At 39.5% G+C, this 21,743-nt stretch overlaps 1 protein-coding gene across 6 annotated transcripts in view; it reads right to left on the reverse strand.

Annotated features, from left to right (window-relative positions):
• Positions 1-15,819: 15,819 nt before the first annotated feature.
• The window catches only part of SMARCA2 (SWI/SNF related, matrix associated, actin dependent regulator of chromatin, subfamily a, member 2), a 172,606-nt gene continuing 166,682 nt past the window's right edge, over positions 15,820-21,743 (reverse strand). For all 6 annotated transcript variants that reach the window (XM_053574053.1, XM_053574068.1, XM_053574060.1 and 3 more), the window contains 2 exons: positions 18,388-18,530; positions 15,820-16,738 (listed from right to left, as the gene is read on the reverse strand). In XM_053574053.1, the coding sequence (XP_053430028.1) occupies positions 16,703-16,738; positions 18,388-18,530 (179 nt within the window). In that variant the 3' untranslated portion in view covers positions 15,820-16,702. The remainder of the gene's footprint in view (positions 16,739-18,387; positions 18,531-21,743) is intronic.

Here is a 21,743-nt window from a genome sequence, read left to right on the forward strand (position 1 = left end):
ACATATTCTTCTTAGCAAAGTATCTCAGGAATGGAAGAAAAAGTATCCAATGTACTCAGCCCTACTATGAAGCTAATTTATAGCTTTCACATGAAGGCTATAACCCAACTATAGCACAAGAATATGGGGAAAGGGCCAAGCAAGGGGAAGGGAAAGGTGAGGTCAGGGTGGAGGGTGAGTAATGGGTGGGACCACACCTATGGTGCATCTTAGAATGGGTACAGGCGAAACTTACTAAAGGCAGAACACAAATGTCTACATACAATAACTAAGAAAATGCCATGAAGTCTATGTTGAACAGTTTGATGAGAATATTTCAGATTGTATATGAAACCAGCACATTGTACCCCTTGATTGCACTAATGTACACAACTATGATTTTAACCCCTCCCCCCCAAAAAAAGAAGAAAGCTCGATCCAAAAGAAAAGAATAATTTGGCAAAACAAGCAGTAATGATATGATGTGTTTCTTGAGGGTGATTGGAGGAAGGTCTTTTTTTCTTTTAACTTTATTGAAATACAATTTGTATAGCGTAAAATTAAAAAAAAAAGTATGTGTATCATAGAACGCTTTGACTCTGAGGTTCAGTATGGAGTCATCAGTTAATTTCTTTTTTTTTTTCAAAGTCTCAAAAAATAGAGAACATTTATTTATTTATTTTTTTTATTTTTATTTTTTTTGGCCGGGGCTGGGTTTGAACCCACCACCTCTGGCATATGGGACTGGCGCCCTACTCCTTGAGCCACAGGCGCCACCCGAGAACATTTATTTTTATAAATAAAAATAGAAGACAATTTAAAAAAACAGATCATTCCAAATCTTATAGACAATAGAAAAAGAAGAAATACTTCAAAATCATTTTACTTCATCTGGATATATGTGATATTAAAATTGGGAAATTACATACATATTTCACTTATAAATGAGGGTGCAATATCCTAAACATATTAACAAGCTGAATTAAAAATTATTGTTCAAATAATGCACTTTGGTCAAAATTAAATGCCATTTATGTGAGAATTAGTCACTATTTTCTTTTCTTTTTTTCTTTTCCTTTCCCTCACCCCCACCCTTCTTCTGTCTGCTCTCCACTTCCCCTACTCCCCACTGTGTCATTAATTGTCCTCATATCAAAGTTGAATACATAGGATTCATTCTTCTCCATTCCTGTGATGCTTCACTAAGAATAATGTGTTGCACCTCCATCCAGGTTAATACAAATGCTGCAAAATCTCCATTTTTTAAATGGCTGAATAGTATTCCTTGGTATACATATACCACAGCCTGCCAATCCATTCCTGGGTTGAGGGGCATTTAGGCTGTTTCCACATTTTAGTGATTGTAAACTGAGCTGTGATAAACAGTCTAGTGCAAGTGTCTTCATAATAAAAGGATTTCTTTTTCCTTCTGGATAGATACCTAGTAATCGGATTGCAGGATCAAACGGGAGGTCTAAATCGAGTTCTTTGAGGTTTCTCCGTACTTCCTTCCAAATAGGTTGTATTAGTTTGCAGTCCCACCAGCAGTGTAAAACTGTTCCTTTCCACATCTGCACTAGCATCTGCAGTTTTGAGATTTTGTGATATAGGCCATTCTCGTTGGAGTTAGATGATATCTCACGGGTGGTTTTAATTTGCATTTCTCTAATAATTAGGGATGATGAACATTTCCTCGTATGTTTGCCAGCCATTTGTCTATCTTCTTTAGGGAAGGTTCTGTTCATCTCTCTTCCTCATTGATGTATGGGATTGTTGTTTTTTTTTTTTTTTTACGTGGATTAACTTCTCTATAGATCTTAGTTATTAAGCTTTCATCCGATTCAAAATATGCAAATATCCTTTACCACTGGGTAGGTTGTCTATTTGCTTTGGTTGTTGTCTCCTGAGCTGTACAGGTTTTCAGTAATTAATGATCTTTAAAAATTTTCATGGCACACCTAAGGTCCAGTGTGCCACGAAACACTGGTTAAAAATCACTGTTCTCGGGTGATGAAATGTTCTGTATCATCATTATGGAGGTGTTTACATTATAGCATACAGTTACCAAAACTCTACTTTTAAAATAAGCAAATCTTATTGTATGTGAATTATACCTTAATACATCTGGGGGGAAGGTACATCAATAGGAGAAAATGGAGAGGAAGTAAATTAAATATTGAAGAGTGATTCTCTCTGGAGAATTGACCCTTTTATTATTATGGGTCACCTTCTTTATCGCTGATAATTTTCTTTGCTCTGAAGTCTGGTTTGTCTAATAAAAATATAGCAACTCCAGCTTCCTTTTGTTTAACATCAGCATGGTTGATCATCCTTCATCCTTTTCCTTTATGTGTGTGTATCTTTATAGAGAGTTTCTTGTAGTCAACATGGAGTTGGGTCTTGCTTTTTAGTCCATTTTGACAATCTCTGTCTTTTAATTTGGTGTAATGTTTTCATGATTATTGATGCAGCTGATTAATAGCTACCATATTTGTTTCTGTTTTCTAGTTATTGCCCCTGTTCTTTGTCTTCTCTTTTTATGCCTCTTCTGGTTGTTTTTTTTTTTGAGACAGAGCCTCAGGCTGTCACCCAGGGTAGAGTGCCGTGGCATCCCAGCTCACAGTAACCTCCAACTCCTGAGCTCAAGCGATTCGCCTGCCTTGGCTTCCCAAATAGCTACGACTACAGGCACCCACCATAATGCCTGGCTATTTTGGGGATGGGGGTGGGAGGTTGCAGCCATCATTGTTGTTTGGTGGGCCCAGGCTAGATTCGAACCCACCAGCTCAGGTGTATGTGGCTGGCATCTTAGCCACTTGAGCCACAGGCGCCAAGCCTGCCTCTTCTGGTTTTAATAGTGTATTTTGAATGTTTTCATTTTTTCTCTTCTCATAGCTTATCAATTATACTTTATAATTTTGTTTTTAGTAGATACCTTACAGTTTGTAATATACATTTACAATGAGTCCAAGTAGTTCAAGTGCCTTATAACAAAGTATTCCCACTTCCCTTTGTCCATCCCTTGTAACGTTGCCATTCATTTCACTTATCCGTAAGCTATAATCACAGAACACATTGTTGCTACTATCACTTTGAATAAACTATCAACTGTTAGATTCATTAGGAATAAGAAAAGTAAAACTTTTTTTTTTGAGACACAGTCTTGCTCTGTTGTCCAAGCTAGAGTACCATGGCCTCGGCCTACAGGTATGCACCACCATGCTTCGCTCATTTTTCTATTTTTAGTAAAGATGGGGTCTTGCTTTGCTCAGGCTGTTCTCAAACTCCTGACCTTAAGTGATCCTCCTAGCTTGGCCTCCCAGAGTGCTACGATTATTGGCATGAGCCACCGGGCCTAGTCTAAAAGATTTTATTTTACCTTAATCTATTCCTTCTCTAACCTCTTCCTGTTCAAGTAAATCTGAGTTTCTGACCTATATCATTTGTGTGCCTAAGGGAAACTTTTAACATTTCTTGCAAGGCAAGTTTACTGGTCACAAATTCCCTCAATGTTTGTTTGACAAAGTCTTTATTTCTCCTTCACTTTTGAAAAATAAGTTTTCACCAGGTGCAGTGGCTCATACCTGTAATCTTAGCACTTGGGAGGCCAAGGCAGGTGGATTGCATGTGCTTACAAGTTCGAGACCAGCCTGAGCCAGAGCAAGACCTCGTCTCTAAAAATAGCCAGGCATTGTGGTGGGGGCCTGTAGTCCCAGCTACTTGGGAGGCTGAGGCAAGAGAATCGCTATGATGCCAGAGTGCTCTACCAAGGGCAACAAAGTGAGATTCTGTCTCTAAAAAAAAAAAAAAAAAAAAAAAGAGAAAAATAATTTTTCTAGATATAGAGGCCTTGGTTAGTAAATACTAAATAATTTACTCCACACTCTTCTTAATTGCATGATTTCTGAAAAGCAGTCCAATGTAATTCTCATATTTGCTCTTCTATAGGTAAAGTATCACCCCTGCTTTGGTTTCTTTCAAGATCTTTTCTATTTCTGATTTTCTTTCTTTTTTTTTTTTTTATATTGTTGGGGATTCATTGAGGGTACAATAAGCCAGGTTACACTGATTGCAATTGTTAGGTAAAGTCCCTCTTGCAATCATCTCTTGCCCCCATAAAGTGTGACACACACAAAGGCCCCACCCCCCTCCCTCCTTCCCTCTTTCTGTCCCCCCCCCATAACCATAATTGTCATTAATTGTCCTCATATCAAAATTCAGTACATAGGATTCATGCTTCTCCATTCTTGTGATGCTTTACTAAGAATAATGTCTTCCACATCCATCCAGGTTAATACGAAGGATGTAAAGTCTCCATTTTTTTTAATGGCTGAATAGTATTCCATGGTATACATATACCACAGCTTGTTAATCCATTCCTGGGTTGGTGGGCATTTAGGCTGTTTCCACATTTTGGCGATTATAAATTGAGCTGCAATAAACAGTCTAGTACAAGTGTCCTTATCATAAAAGGATTTCTTTCCTTCTGGGTAGATGCCAAGTAATGGGATTGCAGGATCAAATGGGAGGTCTAGCTTGAGTGCTTTGAGGTTTCTCCATACTTCCTTCCAGAAAGGTTGTACTAGTTTGCAGTCCCACCAGCAGTGTAAAAGTGTTCCCTTCTCTCCACATCCACGCCAGCATCTGCAGTTTTGAGATTTTGTGATGTGGGCCATTCTCACTGGGGTTAGATGATATCTCAGGGTTGTTTTGATTTGCATTTCTCTAATATATAGAGATGATGAACATTTTTTCATGTGTTTGTTAGCCATTCATCTGTCGTCTTTAGAGAAAGTTCTATTCATGTGTCTTGCCCATTGATATATGGGATTGTTGGCTTTTTTCATGTGGATTAATTTGAGTTCTCTATAGATCCTAGTTATCAAGCTTTTGTCTGATTGAAAATATGCAAATATCCTTTCCCATTGTGTAGGTTGTCTCTTTGCTTTGGTTATTGTCTCCTTAGCTGTACAGAAGCTTTTCAGTTTAATGAAGTCCCATTTGTTTATTTTTGTTGTTGTTGCAATTGCCATGGCAGTCTTCTTCATGAAGTCTTTCCCCAGGCCAATATCTTCCAGTGTTTTTCCTATGCTTTCTTTGAGGATTTTTATTGTTTCATGGCTTAAATTTAAGTCCTTTATCCATCTTGAATCAATTTTTGTGAGTGGGGAAAGGTGTGGGTCTAGTTTCAGTCTTTTACATGTAGACATCCAGTTCTCCCAACACCATTATTGAATAGGGAGTCTTTCCCCCAAGGTATGTTCTTGTTTGGTTTATCAAAGATTAGGTGGTTGTAAGATGTTAGTTTCATTTCTTGGTGTTCAATTCGATTCCAAGTGTCTATGTCTCTGTTTTTGTGCCAGTACCATGCTGTCTTGAGCACTATGGCTTTGTAGTACAGACTAAAATCTGGTATGCTGATGCCCCCAGCTTTATTTTTGTTACAGAGAACTACCTTAGCTATACGGGGTTTTTTCCGGTTCCATAAAAAACGCAGAATCATTTTTTCCAAATCTTGAAAGTACGATGTTGGTATTTTGATAGGAATGGCATTGAATAGGTAGATTGCTTTGGGAAGTATAGACATTTTAACAATGTTGATTCTTCCCATCCATGAGCATGGTATGTTCTTCCATTTGTTAATATCCTCTGCTATTTCCTTTCTGAGGATTTCATAGTTTTCTTTAGAGAGGTCCTTCACCTCCTTCGTTAGGTATACTCCTAGGTATTTCATTTTCTTTGAAACTATGGTGAAGGGAGTTGTGTCCTTAATTAGCTTCTCATCTTGACTGTTATTGGTGTACACAAAGGCTACTGACTTGTGGACATTGATTTTATATCCTGAAACATTACTGTATTTTTTGATGACTTCTAGGAGTCTTGTGGTTGAGTCTTTGGGGTTCTCTAAGTATAAGATCATGTCGTCAGCAAAGAGGGAGAGTTTGACCTCCTCTGCTCCCATTTGGATTCCCTTTATTTCCTTGTCTTGCCTAATTGTATTGGCTAGAACTTCTAGCACTACGTTGAATAGTAAAGGTGACAGAGGACAACCTTGTCTGGTTCCAGTTCTAAGAGGAAAAGCTTTCATTTTACTCCATTCAGTAAAATATTGGCTGTGGGTTTGTCATAGATAGCTTCCATCAGTTTTAGAAATATGCCACCTATGCCTATACTCTTCAGTGTTCTAATTAGAAAAGGATGCTGGATTTTACCAAATGCTTTTTCTGCATCTATTAAGAGGATCATGTGATCTTTATTTTTGCTTCTGTTAATATGGTGGATAACGTTTATAGACTTGCGTATGTTAAACCAGCCTTGCATCCCTGGGATGAAGCCTACTTGATCATGATGAATAACTTTTTTGATGATAAGCTGTAATCTATTGGCTAGGATTTTGTTGAGAATTTTTGCGTCTATATTCATGAGTGAGATTGGTCTGAAATTCTCCTTTTTGTTTGGGTCTTTTCCTGGTTTTGGTATCAGGGTGATGTTTGCTTCATGGAATGTGTTGGGGAAGATTCCTTCTTCCTCAATTTTTTGGGAAAATTTCTGCAGTACAGGAATAAGCTCTTCCTTGAAGGTTTGATAGAATTCTGGAGTGAAGCCATCTGGACCAGGGCATTTTTTGGTTGGAAGATTTTTTATTGTTTCTTTGATCTCAGTGCTTGAAATTGGTCTGTTCAGGAGCTCTATTTCTTCCTGGCTGAGTCTAGGGAGAGGGTGTGATTCCAAATATTGATCCATTTCCTTCACATTGTCAAATTTCTGGGCATAGAGTTTCTGGTAGTATTCAGAGATGATCTCTTGTATCTCTGTGGGATCAGTTGTTATTTTCCCTTTATCATTTCTGATTGTGGTTACTAGAGATTTTACTTTTCTATTCCTCGTTAGTCTGGCCAATGGTTTATCTATTTTATTTATTTTTTCAAAAAACCAACTCCTTGTTTCATTAATTTTCTGAATGATTCTTTTGTTTTCAATTTCATTGATCTCTGATTTGATTTTGGATATTTCTTTTCTTCTACTGAGTTCAGGCTTAGATTGTTCTTCTTTTTCCAATTCCATAAGATCTCTTGTGAGATTGTTGATGTGCTCTCTTTCTGTTTTTCGAATGTAGGCATCTAAAGCGATGAATTTTCCTCTCAAAACTGCTTTTGCAGTATCCCACGGGTTTTGGTAGTTTGTGTCTTCATTGTTGTTATGCTCAAGGAAGTTAATGATTTCCTGTTTTATTTCTTCCTGCACCCAACTGTTATTCAACAGAAGATTGTTAATTTCCATGCCTTTGGGTGGGGTCGAGCATTTTTGTTAGAGTTGATTTCCACCTTTAGTGCCTTATGGTCTGAGAAGATACAAGGTAAAATTTCAATTCTTTTGATTCTGTTGATATTTGTTTTGTGTCCCAGGATATGATCAATTTTGGAGAATGTTCCATGGGGTGATGAGAAGAATGTATATTCTTTATCTTTGGGATGGAGTGTTCTATATGCGTCTATCAAGCACAGTTGTTCTAGGGTCTCATTTAAATCTCTTATATCCTTGTTGAATTTCTGTTTATAGGATCTGTCCAGCTCTGTAAGAGGAGTGTTAAGGTCCCCTGTTATGATGGTATTATCAGATATCATATTGCTCGGACTGAGTAAGGTCTGTTCAAGAATCTGGGAGCATTTAAATTGGGTGCATAGATATTTAGAATTGAAATGTCTTCTTGTTGTATTTTTCCCTTGACCAATATAAAGTGACCATCTTTGTCTTTTTTGACTTTAGTTGCTTTAAATCCACATGTATCTGAAAATAAGATTGCAACTCCTCTTTTCTTCTGAATTCCATTTGCCTGAAAAATTGTCTTCCAACCCTTGACTCAGAGCTTTAATTTGTCTTTTGAAGCCAGGTGTGTTTCTTGCAGACAGCAAATGGATGGCTTGTGTTTTTTAATCCAGTCAACCAATCTATGTCTCTTCAGTGGGGAATTCAAGCCATTAACATTTATTGAGATAATTGATAAGTGTGGTAGTATTCTATTCGTCTTATTTGGTGAGAGTCCATTGCTTCGTTTTATCTTTTGCAACAGTGTGGAGGTTAGGTTCTGTCCTTTAATTTCTGAGTTCTTACTTTGCTGCTGATTCATTGTGGTGGTCAGTGTGCAGAACAGGTTGAAGTATTTCCTGTAGAGCTGTTCTTGTTGTGGCGAATTTCCTCAATGTTTGTATATCCGTAAATGATTTGATTTCTCCGTCAATTTTGAAGCTTAGCTTAGCAGGGTACAGAATTCTGGGCTGAAAATTGTTCTGTTTAAGTAGATTAAAGGTAGATGACCATTGTCTTCTTGCTTGGAAAGTTTCATTAGAGAAGTCTGCGGTCACTCTGATGGATTTGCCCCTCTAGGTCAATTGGCGCTTACTCCTGGCAGCTTGTAGAATCTTTTCTTTTGTCTTGACTTTGGACAGGTTCATCACAATGTGTCTTGGAGAAGCTCGGTTAGTTGAGGCGACCTGGGGTCCGATAGCCCTCTGAAAGCAGTGTGTCAGAATCTTTGGTGATATTTGGGAAATTTTCTTTTATAATATTCTCTAGTATGGCTTCCATTCCTCTGGGGCATTCTTCTTCCCCTTCTGGAATTCCTAGAACTCGTATGTTGGAACGCTTCATAAAGTCCCATAATTCTGACAGTGAACGTTCTGCTTTCTCTCTCTTCTTTTCTGCCTCTTTTACTATCTGAATTATCTCAAAAACTTTGTCTTCTACCTCTGAAATTCTTTCTTCTGCATGGTCTAACCTGTTGCTGATACTTTCCATTGCGTCTTTAAGTTCCCTGATTGACTGTTTCATTTCCTTCAGCTCTGCTATATCCTTTTTATATTCTTCATATCGTTCATCTCTTATTTGATTCTGTTTTTGAATTTCCTTTTGGTTAATTTCCACTTTATTAGCAGTTTCCTTCATTGTTTCCATCATTTCTTTCATTGTTTTCAACATGTGTATTCTAAATTCCCTTTCTGTCATTCCTAACTTTTCTGTATAGGTGGAATCCTCTGCAGTAGCTACCTCATGGTCCCTTTGTGGGGTTGTTCTGGACTGGTTCTTCATGTTGCCTGGAGTTTTCTGCTGATTCTTCCTCATGAGTGATTTCTTTTATCTGTTTCCTTGCCCTAATTTTCCTTTCACTTCCTCTTGCTCTTTAAGGTCTCGTGCCTGTGGACTAAGGGTTACAGGACCAGAAGGGTGAGAAAGTTCAAGAGCAAAAAAGGGATGAAAGAAAGGAGGACCGAGTGATAAGAAAAAGAAAAGAAAAATAGAGAAAGGAGAGGGGGTGGGTAAAAGGAATATTGACAAAAAGAAGAGAGGCACAGAAAGAGGGAGACAGAGCAATATAGGTGTACAGTAGGGTACTTTGATACAACCTTAAAAAAAAAAAACCACCTTCTGGGGGTGCCCAGTTGGATGGTTCCCTTGAGGTCAGCAGCTCTTTGCTAACCTGATCAGACACAGTACCCCACCTCCACCAAGTAGAGAGGAAAGACAAAAATGCTATAAATCAAACCAAAACAAGCAAACAGAAAACTTTACGGGATAAAATTGGCTGGAAAAACCAAATAATAGCGGTAGAAACACTAACAAAAATGAAGTTCTAATTATTGAAATAGGCAGCAATGGGAAATTATAATTAAACTAGAAAAATTGAGAAAGAAAAAGGATCTGTATGGAAAAGGTTGAACTTAAAAAGCAAAACAACATCAACAGCATCAAAATAAACAAAAAAAAACAACCAAACCAGAAAAAAAAAAAAAAAAAAAACACAACCAAAAAGAAAGCAGTATGCATATGTTATTGAATATTGTCTGGGCAACACGTGGTCTTCTGGGGTATGAGATGTTAATTACAGTTCTGATAAGACTGGAGGCTGCTAGTTTCTGAAACCCCAGCAGGTAGACACCCTAAATCTCTCTTCAGCCCACTTAAAAGGCACTTTGAACTTGTTCACTTGCTGAGCAGAAGCTTTCCCAGGGGAAGTGCTTGTCGCTGGAATCACTGCTGAAGTGGCTATCCACTTACCCTGTGTGCCAAAACTGGTCTCCCTCTGCCCCGGAGGGTTAGGGCTGCAAGGCGGCTCAGACCCCGCCCTTAGGCTCTTGGTCGCTGGGTTACCAGCTCCCACCCAATTCTAGCTCTGCGACCCTGAGGGCGGAGGTTGCCGGGGCAGATCGCTTACAATGGCTGCCTGTGACCCAGAGCCAAACACTATTAGCTCCGTCTGGCTCAGCGGCTCAGACTGGGGCCCTAGACAACGGCCAAAGTTCTCCGCACTCCCGCTCAGGCTCTCCCCAAGGCAGTTCAGCTGAGTGCCAAGTCCAAAGACACTAAAACAGATCACAGGTAAGGTCTTTCTGGTTTGCAGTCTCGCTGCTACTGAACTTACAGTTGCGGGCGGGTTTAGACGGATTGAACACACGCGACCACTTGCCGGTTTTCCACTGTTTTAGTCCTCCTCTTGGGGTCCAGAAGTCTCTCGCTGACTCCCTGTATCCTCTCAGGGGTGATGATAGGCAGATCCCACCAGCCAGAGATGCCAGGAGTCCTATCACTCCAGACTCACGGTGCCCAGATGCAAGGAAGCTGTTATTCGGCTGCCATCTTGCTCCGCCTCGCATTTCTCTGATTTTCTAGTATGTATCTTAGTGTTTTCTGAGCTTCCTACATCTGTGGTTTATGTCTATCATTAGTTTGGGAAACTCTTCAGTCATTAGTACTTCAAATATCTTGTCTGTTTCAATTTTTCTTTTTTCCCTCGGGCATTCCCATTATACATATGTCTCCATTTTAATAATTGTCCTGAAGTTACTGGATATTCCATTCTGTATTTTTCATTTTTTTTCTCTTTGATTCCAGTTTTAGAAGTTTCTATTGACATTTTTCCAGTGCACTGATTTTTTCCTTGGCTGTATCCTATGCACTAGTGAGCTCATCAAAGACATTCATTTCTGTTATAGTGATTTTTTACTTTAGGAATTTCCTTTCGATTCTTTGAGTTTCCATTTTTCTGCTTATGTTACCCATCTGTCCCTTGCATGCTGTCCACTTTTTTGTTAATCATAGTTGTTTTAAATTTATGCGTTGACAATTTAACATCTCTGCCATATCTGAGTATGCTTATGATGTTTGCTCTGTTTCTTCAAATATGTGTTTTTTATCTTTAGTGTGCTTTGAAATTTTTTTGTTGCAAGCTATATATGATGCGCAAGGTAAACAGAATTGAGATAAAAAGGCCTTAGGGTGAAGGTTTATATTTATTTGGCTATAGGTTAGGCTGTGTTTACTCTTTTCTGTAACTATGAGGTTGGGCAATAAAGTTTGTGAACTAATCCTAGAAAAAGTGCTACATACCTCCTTGCTAAATATCACTGCAGTCAACAGATGGCCAAGGGGAGTACTTTGAAAGTGATTGTAGTGATATTCAGCAAAGAAGTATGTAGCTGTTTGTTTGACAAAGTCTTTGTTTGTTTGACAAACTTTTTCTAGGATGAGTTTGTAGACTTAATTGTCAGACATTCATACAATGACAGCCCTGATGGCCACTGCAGAGAGTTCAAAAATTGCTTTCAAGTGTGGACTAGGCAGGAGCATCAGTGCATATAGCTTCCTGTGAGGAGTACTTGAAGGTGACTATAATAATATTCAGCAATTAGGTATATGGCACTTTTTCTAGAATGAATTCATGAACTTAATTGTCCAACCTGGCATAGGTGTCAGAAACTAAGTTTTCCTTTGGTATCTTTTTGTTTTTCCTGTTGCCGCCCCCCCTCCCCCCCCAAAAAAAGTGAGTTCAAACTCTGCTGACTTGAAGGAAAATATTCAATATACTGTTAAGTGACACAGGCAAGTTGTAGAAAATACTTCAAAAAATATCCTAAAACATCCTTAAAGTAGAACAGAACACTAAAGCCATCCACTTTCACCCAGCTTACTGGCTATATTAAAAGGACTTTTCTATTCCGTTATCTTCATTATCACTTTATTCCAGGAGACTCTTACCCAGGCAAATAGTTCACTACAGGGGTACCTGTAAGACACATCAACCCTTTAATAGAAAGCATCTACTTACAGTGATGTGCTAAGATTCTTTGATTGCTCCTCAAAATCCTGACCCTATTTCCACCAATCCTAAACTATGTCATGACCTTACCTAATCCTAATCAAATCCCTGCACCCAAAGACACACTTTAAATTTCAATAGTCTGACCTTGACCTTCTCCCTCAAAGAACCTCCATTAAGGTGGTGGTCTCTCTTAGGCAGTAAGTAATAAGTTCAACTTAATCTTACTATTAGCAGGTTGTGTTTGTAATAGTTGCAGAGCTGGCATTTGATAGACTATATGCCTGTTTGTGTTTGAGCACAAAGGAAGGTGGGCAAGTAACCACATCAGGCCATTAAAGCTGATTGCCTGGTGGGAGGCAAAATTCTAAATTAATTTTCTTTGCATTAGTTCTCTGGTTGTTGTGGACACATGTCCAATTTATAATCCTGGAGGAGGAATTTAATTAAAACTTTTACGAGAGAATTTAAAAAATACATTTATTTGCTTGAGGGGCTATGAATCCATTCTCTTTGAGGTTTATAATCCCTTAGTGAGCCTTGCTTCATCAGCGCTCTGGGTTCACAGATGAAGAGGACTCTTTCTTGTACATAATAGGAAACCAGCTTCTCTATAGTCCCCAGACTTAGCTGCCATCCTTTATTCAACTTGGAGAATCCCATTGGAAAGCCCTTACTGAAAGTGATGCAGAATATAAACACCTTCTTGCAAAAAGAGGCTCTGTCATTTGGAACATGTCACTTGCCTTCCATTAAGCGCAATGTCCTATACACCACCAGGGACAAATACGGCTCACCTGTACCGAGGTCCAGCAATCCTGTCCCCATCAGTCATCGTTTCTCAGCCTATGCCCATTATTTTTCACTAGCCTTCCCCAAGCAAAACAGAAATTCATATACTTTATGACAGTATATATAAAGACAGAAATTGTACTTTATCTAGTTTGACGTAGCTCTTATTTAGTAAATTTTTAAAAAAGAATTAGACTTGCCCAAGATTAGTAAGATTGATTGTTAATATAAAATTCTTACAGGAAAAACATTTCTTCATAAGGGGAGAGTATGCTTCTATCTTTCTGCTAAGCAAACCAAAGATATTTTCCACAAGTATTATATATCACATCAATCTGAAGGAAGTTTAAGTAAAGCCCAAAGGAAGATTGCTGCTTTGTAACATATATGACAGAAAGGCTGTTTCAGAGAGAGAAAAAAAAAAAATTCAGCTTTTTCTGTTATTCCCATTTGTTGACTTTCTTTTTACTCAAATAACAATTGGGTACTGGGTGTATACGCCTGTACCAGCAATCTAACTCAAGATCACAGTATGGCCTCACATTGTTCCCCAGGAATCATGGAGCTCAATGCTTGGAGGGCACTTAGAAGCCATCTCCAGTCAATTTCTTGATTTTGTGAATCTTTCTGGATTTTTAAATAACGTTTAATTTACAAATCACTTTTTCTAACATAAAATCATAGAAAACAAAGTTATATCTCAGCTATAAGTCTTAGAATTATAGGACAACTCACTTGTTCTTCTCATTTTAAGGAAAAAAATTAAAACTCAAGTTAATCTGTGGCAAAGCCCAGAATAACCCATATACTTGATTCCCATTTCAGGTTCACGATTATAGTCTCTCATTCAAATAATTACACTTAAATAAATAGCTGTAAGAAATAAAAAGTGAGGTCTTTAAAAAGCCTTTATATTCCTGCTATATACAATGTACTTGGTTCCAGTATATTCTGACTACATAATATTTTTAATTGACTATCAACAGGTCTGTACTTAGAACATCCCATTCTAAGGGTCAGACCTTAGAAAATAATCTGAAAATAATCTCATTTAAGGTAATAATGCTACTTATCTGAGCACAGATCAACTCGTGCAGACCCAGCTGTGACATATGCAAAATCAGTTTCACAGATGAGACAGAAACCAGGCTGAGGGACTGACTTGGCTAAGAGGCCAGGCTGGGGTAGGCAGCAGTTAAGACAGTCTGGATGTGGAACTAGAGGACTTGGCTTGAAACTATAATTGTACACTAAGCAACACTGTCTAGCACCTATGGAGACCACGAGGTCTAAAGAACTCTTCTAAGGAGGCCCTTGGTCGTGGCAATGGGTGGAGTACATGTGAACTTAATCACTGCCCTATACTCATGGCAGACCCCCTTCTGATGGGTGCAGCATGGCGGCAGTGATACCTAAGTCAGCTGGGTCTCATTTAGGATTCAAATGTACCTGGGGGCTAAAAGCTAGGTCCTGGCCTTTGTGGAAGTTGAAGAAAGAGCTCAGCCAAGAAAAATGGGTATCACAGGAAAGCTCCATCCTTAGCCCGGACTTGTCTGCAAGCCCAGTGGTGTCACCAAGTGCTAGGCAAATGAGTACCTGAGGCTTGTCCGTAAGATTAATTCCAAGCCTCACTTACTGAGGGCAGGTGGGGAAGACGCATGTGTGCTCTGGAGTGAGACAAATCTAACTTCAAAGCCTTATTTTGGAGCTTAGGCCATTGCTATTTAATCTCTTCTTTGCCATCAACTTTATTTGTAAAACAGGAACAAGAACTATGCCGTCATCAGGATGGTTGATATCCGCCAATCTTTCCCCACTCTCATTTCCACCCTAACCAAGGGGAGAACAGTGTAGCCAAATAACAGCAGAAGGGTTACAGAACATTCCTCACGCAACAGAGATCCTGACCCACAGACAGCGGTTCTCATGGCTTTAGAGTAGCAATGCCTCTGAGGCCCAGGTGAGACTGCAAAGAGCACCAAAGATACGGAAAATATAGAAGTAGAAGCAAGGAAGGGAGATTGTTTTCTTTGAACCAATATCAAATCATCTCAGCAAGAAAAGCTAATATGGTTTACTCTTTCATGGAGGTCTCCTATCCTATTGCAGTTAGCAAATCCTAGAAACAAACCCAGAAGGGAAACTCCTCCTTAATGTGCAGATTAACCGGAAATTCAGGCATGAGAACTGACATTTAGAAAGACAAAGAAATTTCTCAGGAGGACTATACTCTGTGTGGGTCAAATTTCCTTCAAGATTGAAGTTAGGATACAGCGTTAGCAAATCCCCCTATTATATAAGCAAGGATCCTGGAGTTGTCCTTAAGCCATTCTAAGAAATTTTCACCACCCCAGTAGTGATGAAGGAAAACTTCTACTTAATCCTATTACTATGAGTTTCTTAAGAAAGAATGTGCCAGGGCATGGCACTCTACCGAGGGCAACAAACTGAGACTCTGTTTCAAAAAAAGAAAGAAAAAAGTGACAATCTACGTGGTGCTGTTTTTTAAAGAACCTTTTTAAGATATTGAGAGAAACATGACAATCAAATGCAATGTGTTAAACTAAAAACAAAGAAATACGAGACACTTTTAGGATAATTGGGAAAATGTGGCTGGGGAAATACTATTAACTCCTTTTGGTATGATAGTGGGATTGTTGTTGGCCTAGACCTGCTCTTATTCTTAGGAGATATGTGCAGTCATAATGACTGCAAATTATTTTCCAATGGTCCGGTAAAATAAAGGGGGAGGGATGAAATATTAAAGTCATAGATTCAACAGACTCCTCCCCCTTGTGACCCACTCCGATCATTCCAGGAGAAGGCTCTCTCAGTTTCTCTTTATTCCCCCACCAAGTGTTGGGTTTCAAGAGTGTGCCCAGCGCTTTGCAGGAAATTGCCACTTCAGTCACAAGGGTTTCAAGCTCCTAGAACTCAAAAATAGGAGGCAGCATTTATCGAGCTAAATTCTGTCTTTATTAGGAAAGCACCAACACCACATTCTTCGAAATTACTGGAATTTTATTTGCCTCAGGCTTATGACTTGCGACCAAAGACATTGTGCAAAGAAAGCAAAGATTAAGTACACTTTAGGGAGAAGGAGACCATACACATTGGTAACATAGGAGATCAGGTTGACAAAAGAAGCCATCCAATACACTATATAGATTGCAATATTCAATAGCGTTTTCAACAAAACTTTTTTAAAATCAAGAGCAAAAAAATTAAGCAGTGTTTACAGTAGACATAAATCTTATACAATTCAAAAAGCATTTTTTTCAGATCATAGAGCATAAAATGGAAAAATGTATATGCAGTTGAAATCTAACTACTGTACATTTATCACCTATTAAAGTTGCTTATATGTACCACAGTGTAAAAAAAAAAAAAATTACCGAACAAACAAAAACCTTGAAAATTGCCTGATGAAAAATAAAATAACCAGTGGCTTTTAATGGCTTCTCCTGGTTATTGGTGCTACAAAAGACAAAAATCTTCTCATCTGAACAGGTGATAAAACCAGGCACAAGCAAACCATTACCAAATTAGACCCACCCATAGAAATATACTATCCACCCACATATTTTCCATCAAAAGCTTTTTTTGTTTGTTTGTTTTAATCTTTGCGGCCCATTTGGTCACAATATGTTACAAATAGTTGTGTGTGTTTTTTTTACACCATGATATCATATGTTTGTCTGGCACTATACTAAAGCTAGTTTATAGATGATGATGATATAGAAACAACCCAGTGACCATAGGACAAATGAACTCACTGGGCAGAAATGAGACGGGGAGGAGGGAGTTCAGTTTCACCAAGAAAAAAGGTCCATATACGGATCATTCATCATCAGTCCCACTTGCTTCTGATTGTTCCTAGAAGTAAAAGTAAAACAAAATGAAATCACATGCAAGCAAAAGAAGATACAATAATAAATCATCAAGAGGCAAAGCAGAAAAGAAAGGACGTTTTAGAAAACAGCTAACCCCTCAAATCTCTTTCTAGGAGATGACAGAGACACATTTAAAGAGGCATCAACAGCCTCTAAGCTGAAAAGGGAGTTCCTAAATGAAAACCCCAAAGCAAGACCCACCATCTATGCTAGTGTTTGTACTCTTTCACTTTGGCTTGAGCAGTTAATGATTACTATTTTTAGTCCTATGCTTTAAGAAATTCATGGGAAGGGGTGGCGCCTGTGGCTCAGTGGGTAGGGCGCCGGCCCCAGATGCCGAGGGTGGTGGGTTCGAACCCGGCCCTGGCCAGCTAAAACAGAAGTGACAACTGCAACAAAAATAGCCGGGCACCTGTAGTTCCAGCTTGTCGGGAGGCCGAGGCAAGAGAATTGCTTAAGCCCAAGAATTGGAGGTTGCTGCGAACGGTGATGTTACAGCACTCTACCAAGGGCGACAAAGTGAGACTCTGTCTCAAAAAACAAAAAAAAAAGGAAGGAAAGAAAGAAATTCATGGGAGGAAAAAAAGAAACATTTACTTGATGTTTCATTTATTTATTTGATGTTGATACTCATAGGTGTATTCTAAAGACAAAAAACACAATTGAAAAAGTTGGTATCAAGCTCCGAGGCTGGAGCAGGGTCATAATTCTGAAACTTGTCACAATGGCAGCTGTGTTGAAGAAAAATTAAACTAGCTTATACACTAAAATGAAAGATTATTTTTCCAGGAAGGAAAAAAGTTGTGGGTGGCAGGAAACCCAAAGCTGGTCTGCTAAGAGAAAGAATGTGACCGAGGGTGTTTCAAAAGGCGAGGGTATTAGAAGTTTCTGCCCACAGTTCTGCCTTGCTGGCCAGTCAGGGACAGTGCACTAGACTGAACTGGCTCTGAACTCTGCCTCTACTATTTACTCGCTACATGCCCTGGAGCAAAACACACATAACCTAAGTACTGGTTTCTATAATATGTAGTATCTTGAAAGTGACATCTACCTCGTGATGCTGATATAAGCATTAAAGATGCTACCTTACAAGAAGGTGCCCATTTCAGGCCCTGGCTCAATAAATGTTCCTTGAATTTTCCAAATATTAAAAATAACACCTCCAGGTGCTTAAAAACTCATTTGGATGTATTTTTTTTTTTTAATGACCTCTTACAAACCAATTCAAGCCAAAAACTCTGACCTCAAAACACCTTTTCTCATTTTTCCATGTAATCTACTGCTATATATTAGGCATCATGCTGGGTGTGATGGATATAAAATATTAACAGGCCGTAGGCAAAACCGTATTTACAAGCAAGCATGTGGGAAGATTAAAAAGGGGGGAAAAGGGAACTTGATTTAGTAGTTTTTCATTTTTGAAGAGTATTAAAAAAGCAATAAACAAAGCCCCCAGTTCTTTGTTCTAAATCATGCAGCTCTGTTCATATCCCTCAGTAATGAAATCTCACCAAATCTTGACATTTCCATCCCTGGATAATAAAGCGGAAACTTGGAGGGATCATGGTTAACATGGGGGGTAGACCAGCAGCAGGAGGACTTCCTGCCTCTGTCTGCACCAGCTTCACTTACGTGTTCATCCTGCTCCTCGTCGCTGTCAAAATCACTCACTACAGGTTTGGCTTTTCCTCGATTTGGCCTTTTCTTGCCTTTTCCTTTGTCCCGGCCTTTCTCGTCTTTTTTATTGAGCTTGATTTTCACCTTAACAGATTTTGCTATAACCAAAATATACAAAACAGACACCAATAAGGCATCACAGGGAAATCTTTGTAGGAGCAGTAAAACAATCTTTTTATAAATAGTAAAACCTGCTGGGTGTGGTATAACCTGACACCTATAATCCCAGCACTCTGGGAGGCTGAGGCAGGAGGATCGCTTGAGCTCAGGAGTTTGAGACCAGCCTGAACAAGAGTAAGATCCTGACTTGGCGCCTGTAGCACAGTTACAACACCGGCCACATATACTCAGGCTGGCCAGGTCGAACCCAGCGCGGGCCAGCTAAACAACAATGACAACTTCAACAACAACAACAACCAAACATAGCCAGGCACTGTGGTGGGTGCCTGTAGTCCCAGCTACTTGGGAGGCCAAGGCAAGAGAATCACTTAAGCCTAAGAGTTTGAGGTTGCTGTGAGCTGTGATGCCATAGCACTCTACGCAGGGTGACATAGTGAGACTCTGTCTCAAAAAAAAAAAAAGGAAAAGAAAGATGTGATGGTATATGTCTGTAGTCCCAGATATTCAGGAGGATGAGACAAGAGGAGTACTCAAGCCCAAGAGTTTGAGGTTGCTGAGAACTACAATGCTTGGCACTCAAGCCAGGGCAACAGAGTAAGACTCTGTCTCCAACAACAACAAAACAAACGGTACAACCCCAGAGTGCCTGGCATAGTGCCAACTGAATGCCTGTTCTCCCTTCTCACATCTGGTTAGCACCCCCTTTTACTCTGCAAGTGCATCTCTGGAAGATAAATTATACCTGTATAATCACTAAAAAGGCAAAAAGAGGAAACGAGGTCTCATCAGGGATAACGAGGGGGGCCCTTCCTAGTTTGTGGAGGGGTATGGGCATTTAATAGAACTTTCACATTAAAAAACACAAATACATGTGAAAGGGTAAAAAGAAGGCCAATAATTTAATTGTGTAGGTAATTCCAGTTGACTTAAACAAAAGGAAAATTCAAATAGTTGAGTAATATTTTTAATAACACAGAAAGGTACATAACACTCCAGCACATGAATTTCTAAGCCTCTTTCCCTACAGTTCTCTTTCTGGTGATTATTTCCAGGAAAGAAGTCCAAATATGCAAATACATCATTTGTGTGCTCTGCATGCGTAATTCTACACATATTCTATGAAAGTCTCTCTACATATGCTATAAAAAGAATTCAGGTATGTGTATACACACTCATACTTGAAATCTTTGTCTAGTTGTATAGTTGTCTCAAAGGGATCTTTATACATGCCCACATGCCATACTTTGCTGTTTACTCACATATGTGGTACATTTTTATCTATCAGTTCATACAAATCTGCTTAATTTCTTTTGACACCTGAAAAATTTCCATCTTATACTACACTGTAATTATTTAACCAGTCCCCCAGTGAGGGCTATTGACGTTTTCTGCATTTTTCTGTCAGTATAAACAAAGTTGCTATAAACCTATTTGTTCATGTATCGAGGCAAAATGTGAGGGAGGCAAATGGACGTTTCCATACGGTACATTTCTAACAGTGTTCTGTCAAATTAGCTTCGAGAAATAGTGCACCCATTTCTACTTTCATGGGGCTATTCTAAGGACAGAAAACTTGGAAGAGTTCAGTCCGCAAAGGCACAAATAAAGGTGCGTAACCCAAGGAACAGAGAAAATCTGCTCCACACTATCTATCCGAGACAGGCGCCCACAGATACCATTTTAGAATTCGATGATGAAATCACTGGGGATGTGGGTCTCTCACTCAAACCAGCTTTGCTAGAATATCATGTTTGCGGGGTCCCAAGGCACAATAGATATTGTCATGGAAGAAACAGCTCCGGGAGGAATTAGGATCTTTCAGGCTTCTTTTGGGAAGTGGAGGGACCCAAAACACATTTGCAAAATGAAATCTTTCACAGCTAAAAGATTTGATGAGAGTGGGCTGTCACAAACTGAATGAGTGGTAACACGCCCCCTTCTTCATCAACAAGGGCACCAAAGGCTGGCAGATCCTACTACCCAAAACAGCATTTCCAGTCCAGGCTTCTGTCTACTATTCCCAGATGTCTGCTTAAGGAGCTCCAAGGTGGGCTCTTTGCTTTGGATGGAGCAACTTAGGACGGGAAGAAGATGGAGATGAAAAGGCCTACCTATGAATGCAAATGCATAAAGATGTGGGGGCCTCTAAACAAAATGGATGCCCTAGTCCCCCAGGGTATTTCCAGATAATCTGGAAAGACAAAGAGAACTATCTCCATCTATGTAAGCGTGGCCTTTCCTGACAAGGCAGTATAGGAAATCCATGTGAGGTGTGAAAGGGCAGAAGAACGGCGGTAAGGGCAAGAAAACTCTAGCCTGTAATCCAAATGTGCCGTGGAGGGTGGGGCTTTCAGTCGTCAGGCCTGTGTGTCAGGGAGTATGTCCCGCAAAAGGCCTACCAGACAGGCTCAGTGGACAAGCAGGCTAATGAACGGACCATCAAGTGAGCTCTGCAAACATATTCCTCAGGTTTTACGATACGAACCCAAGAACCCACATGCACCCATGAAAAATCCTGATTACCAAGTGTGGTGGGCAAAATATTAGCTGCCCCTGACATGTCCTTACTCTGGAACTGTGACTATGATTATGCTACATGGTAAAAGGTGTCAAGATTGTCGATCAGCTGACCTTGAGATGAGTAAATTATTCAGGGTTATTCAGGCAAACTCGATCTAATCACACGAGGCCATCAAAGTAGAGGAGGCGGCAGAAGAGAGAACACAAGAAGAGGGATCTACCTGTTACCGCCTGCTTCGGCAACGGAGCAAAGGGTAACACGAGACAAGAATGCTGTTGGGAGCAGCCTTCGGCTGACAGCCACCAAGGAAATAGGCATTTTGGTCCCACAAACACAAAGAATTGAACTCTTGCTAATCACTAGGCTTAGAAGAAAATAGATTCCTCCCTAGAGCCTCCATAAAGGAGGCTGGACTGGTGATACTTGATTTTAACCCAGAGAGACTCATACTGGACTTGTGACCCACAAAACTGTGAGACAGTAAGATGGTGGTAATTTGTCACAGCAGTCAAAGAAAATTAATACATCAAGTCTCAAGAGATCACAGAAAAGAAGTAAGATGGGGTAAAAGGGTAGATATGTGACAGTCGGTTAGCTATCCGGGTCTAAGCTGATGAAATATATAGGTAAGGCAGGCTACAGAGATATATTCTTCAAATGCTAGAACTAG

Source organism: Nycticebus coucang, chromosome 2 (genome assembly GCF_027406575.1).
Source record: "Nycticebus coucang isolate mNycCou1 chromosome 2, mNycCou1.pri, whole genome shotgun sequence".
Taxonomy (NCBI): Eukaryota; Metazoa; Chordata; class Mammalia; order Primates; family Lorisidae; genus Nycticebus; species Nycticebus coucang.